General features: G+C 48.6%; 1 protein-coding gene across 1 annotated transcript in view; it reads left to right on the plus strand.

Annotated features, from left to right (window-relative positions):
• Positions 1-9,623, plus strand: part of CAMKK2 (calcium/calmodulin-dependent protein kinase kinase 2, beta) — a 41,969-nt gene that overhangs the window by 15,670 nt on the left and 16,676 nt on the right. The window contains exons 4-9 of the mRNA XM_006768991.2: positions 2-67; positions 3,494-3,541; positions 4,214-4,267; positions 5,274-5,325; positions 7,623-7,756; positions 8,585-8,621. Of these exons, the coding sequence (XP_006769054.1) occupies positions 2-67; positions 3,494-3,541; positions 4,214-4,267; positions 5,274-5,325; positions 7,623-7,756; positions 8,585-8,621 (391 nt within the window). The remainder of the gene's footprint in view (position 1; positions 68-3,493; positions 3,542-4,213; positions 4,268-5,273; positions 5,326-7,622; positions 7,757-8,584; positions 8,622-9,623) is intronic.

The following is a 9,623-nucleotide window of genomic DNA, read 5'->3' on the forward strand; positions in this document are numbered from 1 at the left end:
GTCCTCGCCGCGGCTGCCCCGGCGGCCCACCGTGGAGTCCCGCCACGTCTCCATCACTGGTATGCAGGTGCGTGAGCGACAGCTGGGCCCGGGGTCTCCATGTTAGGTCGGCTCCCCCAGAACATTCCCAGTGTAACCGGCTGACTGGGGAGGTGACCCCAGAAAACCCAGGTGGGGAGGGAAGCGAGAGGGAAGGAAGTCAGCTAAGGATGCAGTTACGGAGCTGGTTGCCAGGGGGGAACGTGGGAGGCAGGTAGGCCTAAGTCTGAGTTATCCCACCTGCCCTGAGTGGGAGCAGAGCATCTGGGGGCCAGAAAGAGCCTCTCGCAAAGAGATGCACGTGCTGGTGGTTGGACATCGTGTGGGGGGCTCTGAACTGGGGGTGGCAGGTCCCTGCGAGGCCTCATGGCCTTACCGCCTGGCCCCCCTGGCTGGGTGGTTTGCCGGCGCCAGGCACTGTGTGTGCATTTCTCATCCGATCCTGCTGTGAACTGCTGGGAGGTAGATCAGAACTCAGATCCCCACCAGGTTCTGCGTGATCTGCCCCGTCTCTTCTCCTGCCCCATCTCCTGCCTTTCTGCTGGCGACTCACAGGCCTCCATCCACACTCACTTCCTTATATTCTTCAGGCAGCCAAGCTTCTTGCCTTCCTTAGGCCCACAGCTTTGCCGCCTCCTCTGCTTGGAACTTCTCCCGTCTTTGCAAGGTCACCTCCATCTGACATCCAAGCCTCTACTCAAATGTCACCTCTGAAAGGCCTCTGGGACTGCCCTCTCTAAGCGGCCTGTCCTTTTGCCCTGTTGACTCATCACTGTTATGTCTTGTGTTTGTTTAGTTGCTTATGGCCTGTCTCCTCCCAGCTAGAATGTAAGCTCCGTAGGGACCGTCTTCTTCCCCATTGTGTGCCCAGCGCTCGCCTCACACAGTGCCTGGCACGTAGTAGGAGCTTGAAAATGTTCGTTGAAGGAAGGAAGGAAGGAATTTAATTGGGAGAAGCCTGGAAATCAGGAATGGCTTTTATAAAGGGGCTGATATTTAACTATATTTTGAGGTCCAGCACCCCAATCAAGATCACAGGCTTTGCCAGCACCGCCAGCAATGCGTCCCTCCCCCCACTTCACTTTCCCACATAACCGCTGACCTGGTGTTTTTGTTTATTTTAAAATATATTTTTATTGATTTCAGAGAGGAAGGGAGAGGGAGAGAGACAGAAACATCAATGATGAGAGAGTCATTGATTGGCTGCCTCCTACATGCCCCGCACTGGGGGGTCGAGTCCGCAACCAGGGCATGTGCCCTTGACTGGAATCGAACCAAGGACCCTTCAGTCCACAGGCCGACGCTCTATCTACTGAGCCCAACTGGCTAGGGCCTACTGACCTGGTTTTTATCATCACAGATTAATTTGCAAGTTCTAGGATTTTCTGCAAGTGGAATTGTTGAAGCACGTCGTCTTTCTTAGCTTAGCTTCTTTCACAGTGTAATGATGCTGAGTTTGCCCACGCTGTTGCAGACACCAGTAGTTCCTTCCTTGTTATTGCTAAACAGGACTCCACTGTTCAGATGGGCCCCAGCTTGTTGGACTCTGGGTTGTTTCCAGCTTCCAGCTTTCGGCTTTTCCAAATAAAGCTGTCGTTAACATTTGTACACAAGTCTTTGCCTGGATCTGTGTTATCACTTCTCATGGGTAAAATGCCTAGGAGTAGAATGGCTGGATCATATGGTGAATGTATGTTAAGATATTGCCAAACAATTCTCTTTTTTTAATATATATTTTATTGATTTCAGAGAGGAAGGGAAAGGGGGGCGGGGAGAGAGAGAGAGAGAGAGAGAAAGAGAGAGAGAGACACATCAATGATGAGAGATAATCATTGATCGGCTGCCTCCTGCACGCCCCCTACTGGGGATCGAGCCCACAACCTTGGCATGTGCCCTGACTGGGAATTGAACCGGTGACCTCTTGGTTCATAGGTCATCGCTCAACCACTGAGCAATACCAGCCAGGCCCCCAAAACTTTTCTAAGGAGGCTGCACCGCCCTAGCTGGTTTGGCTTAGTGTATAGAGTGTCAGGCCTCAGACTGGAGGGTCCCAGGTTCGATTCTAGTACCTCAGCTGCAGGCTCAATTCCTGGGGCACGTGTAGGAGACAATCAATTAATGTGTCTCTCTCACATTGATCTCTCTCTCTCGACCCCCCCCTTCACCCCCCGCCTCTCTCTCAAAATCAGTTGAAGAATATGCTTGGTGTGGATTAAAAAAAATAAAGAGGCTGCACCATTTTAAATTCCCACCGGCAGTGTATGAAGGTTCTATGTGCCCTAAATTCTTTGGTCAATCTCCTTGATTTTAACTAATCTATTGGGTGTGGTTTAAATTTCTATTTCTCCATTGATTAATGCTTCTTAGTCATTTGTATCTTCTTTGGAGAAATATTTTCCAAATCTTTTGCCTATTTTTATTTTTAAAAAATATATATTTTATTGATTTCAGAGAGGAAGGGAGAGGGAGAGAGATACAGAAACATCAATGATGAGAGAGAATCACTGATCGGCTACCTCTTGCACGCCCCACATTGGGGATCGAGCCTGCAACCCAGCATGTGCTCTTGACTGGAATCGAACTCAGGACCATGCTCTATCCATTGAGCCAAACTGGCTAGGGTTCTTTCACCTATTTTAAAAAATATATCGGGTTGTCTTCTTATTAATAAGTTGTGAGAGTTCTTTATATATTCTGGATACCAGTCCTTTGTCTGATATATGTGTTGCAAATAGTTTCTTTTAGTGTGTGGCTTGCTGTTCATTTTCTTTAACAGTATCTCGAAGAGCAAAAGTTTTAAATTTGATGAAGTCCAGTTTATGATTTGTTTCCTTTTATGTTCTGTGCTTTATATATATTATCTAAGAAACCTTGTCCCAAGGGCACTTCTTGTATCATTTTACATTTCTATAGGACAACGTGGTCATGGATTACTTGTTTAATTTAAGCAAGTAATTTAAATTAATTTAAAGTGAACTTTTTATAAGTGGGTACAATCTTTTAAAAATGGCTATTAGGAGAACCCAAACTGTTTGATTACGTATTTGCAATGTACAAGAGCTGCTGTTGGAAGTCAGGACACTGGCCACCCTGCAGAGGAGCCGGTGGCTGGGGATGCTGCTGGGGGGCTGGGAATGCCCTCTTTCTTTCTTTTCTTTAAAATTAAAAAAAAATATGTTTTTATTGATTTTAGAGAGAGAGAAAGGGAGAGGGAGAGAGAGATAGAACCACCCATGAGAGAGAAACATCGATTGGCTGCCTCCTGCCCTACTGGGGATGGAGCCCACAACCCAGGCATATGCCCTGACCTGGAATCGAACCAGCGACCTCTTGGCGCTTGGGTCGATGTTCAGTTCACTGAGCAACACCAGCTGGGCAACGGCCCTCTTTCTTGCTGTTTGTGACAGGTTTATCTAGTTGCAAACTTACAGGGCATGTTCTGTTTACTTTCCAGGATTGTGTTCAGCTGAACCAGTACACACTGAAGGATGAAATTGGAAAGGTAAGTATCCTAGGAGCCAGGATGTCTCAGATACTGGGGGGGGGGGTAGCCATCAGAGCTGGGAGTGGGAGTCCTTGGAGGCAAGAGTGCAGGCCAGGTTTTGGAATCAGGGTCTTACTTGTTTTTATATCATAATACTAATGTGTTTCTGCAAAAGCACAGAAAGTGTCCAGAGAAATCCCCTGTCATTACGGTGATAGTTATAGCATCCCCATATTAGCGTTGCTTTATTCTCCCCTGAGGTACTCTCACACCTGTTTTGCTTTTGTTTCAGCCAATGGGCAGTATCGTTACAGGGGTCAAAAACTCACACGCCACTAGAAGGGGTCAATGGGGGAAAGCAGGGGGACATCTGTAATACTTTCAACAATAAAGATAGATTTTTAAAAAGCTCACATGCCAGTAGAGAACGAATATAAATGAGCAGGGCATCCTAGGTATGGCAGCTAGGAGTGGTGAGGTCTGTGGCAAACTAACATATGGCAATGATTATTGGCTTCCTATGGTCAGATTGACTGAGGCTGGGAATCTAGATTCTTATACCCAGTCTTTCTGTTTTGGCAACTAATTCAAACTTTCTAAAAACTATAGATCCAACAAAATGCAATTGCAGGGAAGATTTGGCAGATCATAATTTTTTATTGTGTGTCATGGTCATCTCCCTTTATCCAGGGCTCCTATGGCGTGGTCAAGTTGGCCTACAATGAAAATGACAACACCTACTATGTGAGTATTCACATCCTTCTCCACCCCCATCCTTGTCCAAAGACAAAGACCTCCTTTTCTTATTTATTTATTCATTTTCTGTTAATCTGCACAAGAGGATATTTTTCCATTGACTTTTTAGAGAGAGGAGCGAGAGAGACATCAATGTGAGAGAGACACATCGATTGGTTGCCTCCCACCCGCGCCCTGACCAGGGCTGGAGATGGAACCTGCAATGGAGATACATGCCCTTGACCGGAATTGAACCTGGGAGCCTTCAGTCTGTGGTCCAACGCTCTATCCACTGAGCCAAACAGGCTAAGACAAGACCTCCTTTTCAGCGCTCAGCTTCCTGGAAGGTTTTCTTAGCTGTTGTGTCATTTTATTGTTAGGCCATGTCCATTTTGTGCATTAGGAAGGAAGTGGTATTTCTGTTTTACAGATGGGGACATAGGGAGGTGAAGGGATGGCTTAGGAAGAATGAATGAATAAATGAATGAATGAATGAATGAAATAAATCAGCAGACGTCTCATATCCTTACTCTGGGCTGCCATTTCTACATCCTCCATAGCCTTAAGAACCAGGAGGTAGTGAGCCAAACAGCCCTTGTAGCTGAGGCTTTGGAGTCAGTCCAATGTGGGTTCACATCCTGCCTCTCTCGTGTGCCAACTGTGTGACCTTGAGCAAGTGGCATAACTGCTAAACCTCACTTTTCCCACGTGTCCAACAGCCAGTCCTGCCCCATCACCGCAGCTCACTCACGTCTCGTTCAGTGGCGGTGAAGCCCACGGCTTGTGCCTTTTTAGCTGGGGAAGCTGGCCTGGAGCCCTGCAAGCACCCTCAGGGCTGGAGGGATCCTGGGAGGCCACCCTCCACAGAACCTGCTGCTGCTTGACCCCCTCGGGTCACAACATTGTCCCCGAACAGCCAGGGAGCCAAGAGCTTGGGCAAGCCCACGCGAGGAGGGGCTCTCCCCGCAGCTCTCCTCTGCGCTTTCATCAGGACGCGGGGTTTTTTCTCCCACAGGCGATGAAGGTGCTATCCAAAAAGAAGCTGATCCGACAGGCCGGCTTTCCACGTGAGTTTGGGGGGGCCTTTCTCTTAGGGGCTGGGGCTGGGGCAACACAGAGACGGTCCCACTGAATGGTGTCCCCTACAAGAGGGTGCACTGGGCAGGCACCCCAAAGACAGCGCTGGGCCTCCTACTGAGGTTTTTGAAATTCATTTTCATTGATAAAAAGTATTTAACGTAATGTAGGTTACAAAGTCAAAAAAATCCATTAGAAGAAAAGTTTGTCATTTCCTCAAAAAGTTAAACATGGAGTTCCCATCTGAGCCAGCAGTTCCACGTCTAGGTATCCGCCCAAGAGAATGAAAACGCACGTTCCTACCAAAGCCTGTACGTGAGTGTCCGTAGACGCACTATTTGTAATAGCCAGAAAGTGGAAACAACCCAAATGTCTGTCAACAGATGAACGGGTAAACGAAAGGTGGTCTAGCCAATGAAATACTACTCAGCCGTCAAAAGAAATAAGCACGATTCACACGGTCACACAGATGACCTTGAAAACATGACGCCCAGTGAAAGAAGCCAGACACAAAAAAGGTCACATGGCGTGTGATTCTACTTCTATGAAATGTCCAGAATAGGCACATCCATAGAGAAAGCAGATGGCTGGTTTCCTGGGGTTGAGTGTGAGGGGAGTCGGGGAAGACTGCTAATAGGTATGGGGTTGCGGGGGTGGAGAAGGGGGCATGAAAATGTTCTGGATTAGATGGTGGTGATGGTTGCACAACCTCACGAATGTACTAAAAGCCATTGATTGACAGGTTTTGAAATGTTGAACTAAAAAAATTTAAGTACCATGAAGTATTGGAACTAGATCTACCGGAAAAGTACAGGAGGGCGTATCGTGGAGAACAGCGGCTCTTGCTGTAACCTCCACCTCCCTCAGGCAGCCCACTTCTGGCTCTTTGAGGAGCTGGTAATGGCGGCCTGTGGTCAGATGATAGAGCCGCATGTGAGTGTATTAGGCTGCTCCTCACCAGCATTGCTGGGCAGAACGTCAGCGTGGGCCACAAAGAGAACGTAGATAAGAGAAAACACAAACCTCATCCTATCACAGGACCCTGGTTTATCCTGCTCCTCTGAACTCCAAGTCAGATAATATCTTATGCCATTACTTCTTGATTTATCCTTTTTTGTTGTTGTTAATCCTCACCTGGGGATATAGTTTCTATTGTTTGTTTTTTTTTAGAGAGAGTAGAAGGGAGGGAGTGGGGGGAGGTGAGAGAGAGAGAGAGAGAGAGAGATTGGTTCGTTGCCTCCCGCACACACGCTGACTGGCCCAAGGATAGAACCTTCAATCCAGGTACATGCCCTTGACTGGGAATTGAACCCAAGACCCTTTGGTGCTCAGGCCGAAGCTCTAACCACTGAACCACCAGCCAGGGCCGATGTATCCGTTTTTGCCATCTACCTCTGACTTCCTCTGAAGTCCTTTCCTAACCTCCCTTCCCCAACCAGCCAATGTAATGTTTAGCAGCTCCTCTCTTGTTACCTACATTAGTCACGTCCCTCCTGTTCCAACAGGTGTAGCCAGTGCTTCCTGACTCCTTGTTTTGCAAGGGGAGTGTGTTAGCGCCCTCCCTCCCTTTCCCTTCGAGCTCCCCTTCACACCCCACTTCTGACACCTGTACCTTGCTTTCACTTTTCCAAACACGGTCTAGTTCTGTGACTCACGCTTCGATGCTGGCTTACGTAGGGTGTGCAACATTATGCGTTTGAACCATGCCTCTTTCCAGCATTGTGGCCTTTTGACTGTCAGTCACCACTGAACGATGGCATCATCTTTTTTTATTTTTTTCCCTAAAAAAATATGGAACGCTTCACGAATTTGCATGCCATCCTTGCACAGGGGCCATGCTCATCTTCTCTGTATCGTTCCAATTTTAGTATATGTGCTGCCAAAGTGAGCACGTGGCATCATCTCTTTTTTTTTTGTCTCATCGGCTCTTACATCTTTTCCTATTTCTGACTTCATTTTCTGTCTCTGGTGTTTCAAGAGTTAAGGAGGCGAGGGGGTCATGTGTTTGAGTCCCAGAGAGAGGAGCAGGGATTGACTCACCCTCACGCGTTGAGATTGCCAAGCCAGACCCCAGCCTTCTCCTCTCCATCCCTCCGTGGACTCCTGACTCTCTCTGGAGCCTGGGATGGGAAGGAGGGGCTTCACAGAAGGCTGAGCACCAGGACCGTGCTTCCAGCCTTGCTGATTTTCAGCAGCAGAAGAAACAGACGAGGAGGAGGCTGTGTGAAGCCCCTGGTGGCATCAGTCACTCCAGTCCTGTCCCTAAGATGGTTTGTGTCTTCTCCAGGTCGCCCCCCGCCCCGAGGCACCCGACCAGCCCCAGGGGGCTGCATCCAGCCCAGGGGCCCCATTGAGCAGGTGTACCAGGAAATTGCCATCCTCAAGAAGCTGGACCACCCCAACGTGGTGAAGCTGGTGGAGGTGAGGTGGGGGCCGGGGGAGACAGACACCTAGGAGGTCTGGCTCTGTTATTACCCAAATGCCACATCTGTATTTTCCAGGGAGAGCCACGGCACCTCTGACAGCTGATCGCAGGACTGAGTAGTAATTAGAAGAGAGGCATAATTTTACTTAAAAAAAAAATACCTTTATTGATTTCAGAGAGGAAGGGAGAGGGAAATGGAGATAGAAACATCAATGATGAGAATCATTGATTGTCTGCCTCCTGTGCACCCCCTACTGGGGATCAAGCTCACAACCCGGGCATGTGTCCTGACCAGGAATCCAACCATGATCTCCTGGCTCATAGGTTGACACTCAACCATTGAGCCACATGGGCTGGGCATAGTTTTACATTTTTGCAAATTTTTGTTGTAGTTAATGTCTGGCTTAAGAGAAGATGACTGGATTGTGATATCATGTGTCATGCGGTTTCTGAAAAGGTGGAAATAGTGATCAGATGGAAGCAGAGGCCAGGAGAGAAGGGGAGAGAAAGTGCTGTGGCCTGTCCAGGCTGGAAGGCATCATGTCCTGCTGGGGTTGGGGAGAAGGGGGACAGAATTTGAATTTTCACCTTGCGGACCCATTTAGTTGTCCCCCAGGAGACAGGTGGGGTTCTTATTCAACCTGAGACATTTCTCAAGGAGGAATTTGCCCCCTCCCTTTTGAAACCTTTCTGGGTATTTTAGACCCTTGAGAGTTTGGACCTTCGTGGTTGTGTTGGATGCTGCTTCCTCCCCATTCATATCTTTCTTCTCTCTTCCTCTCCCTGCTCCTGTCTCCACCTGTTCCATGTGGCTGTGCCAACAGGTCCTGGATGACCCCAATGAGGACCATCTGTACATGGGTAAGACTTGATCCCTTGCCTTCTGCCACCCTTGCTCAGGCAGCTGTGACGGCCAAAGCCATGGCATACTCTTGAGGCAGCCCCTGCCCCTGCCATCTCCCTCTAAGGACAGCTTCTCCTTTCCCATTTCAGCTGGGCCCCACAGCGAGCCCCACAGAAAGCTGCGCCCCTGATTTGAAGCAAGAGGTGGCAGGGAATTCTTGCTGGGACTTTCTTTATCTGCATGTCCTATTCGTTCACTTGCAAATGTTTATTGAGCAACTACTATCTGCTGGGTACTATTCTAGGCACTGAGGATGCCGTGGTGAGGAGGAAAGATGAGGCCCTACTCTTAGAAAGCTGACATTCTAGTTGGGGATGGCAGTCAATACCTAAATAAGCCAGATAATCACTTTCACACAGATGCTCTGAAGACGGTTAAATAGGGTGATAGAGAAAGATGGAGGGCCCACTTCAGATAGGAGATAACCAGTAAGCACCTGATTGTCAAGGGTACGGCCCTATTACATCTGGGGAAGAGCATTCCAGGAAGAGGGAACAGCAGGCACAAAGGCTGGTGGGAGTTTTGTGTGTTTGAACAAAAACGTGGCCGGGGCAGAGTAAACCAGAGAGAATAGCTGGGGGTGAGGGTGAAGGGTGTGGGAGACCATGGTGGGGCATTTGGAGCCTTGGGGGGAGGGGCACAGAGGGCCTGGGCCCTGCACGTGGAAATGGAAGGACCTGGGCGTGTCTTGGGAAGCCTCATTTTTAAAAAAAATGGTGAGGACCTTGGGCAGCTCTCAGCGTAAAGGCTGATGAAGGAAGGAAGGGCAGGACTAGTTCAAAACTGAACAGCAGGCTGTTGGACCCCTGAGTAGGTGATTGACAGGTCACATGTCCAGATAATGTTTGGCTTGGGTAGGCATCCATGAGAGTGGTGCCCATAGGGTTTTTCACTTTAAAAAAATTTTTTTTAATTGATTTCAGAGAGGAAGGGAGAGAGAGAGAGAGAGAGAGAGAGAG

The sequence above is a fragment of the Myotis davidii genome, unplaced genomic scaffold, assembly GCF_000327345.1.
Source record: "Myotis davidii unplaced genomic scaffold, ASM32734v1 scaffold223, whole genome shotgun sequence".
Classification (NCBI taxonomy): domain Eukaryota; kingdom Metazoa; phylum Chordata; class Mammalia; order Chiroptera; family Vespertilionidae; genus Myotis; species Myotis davidii.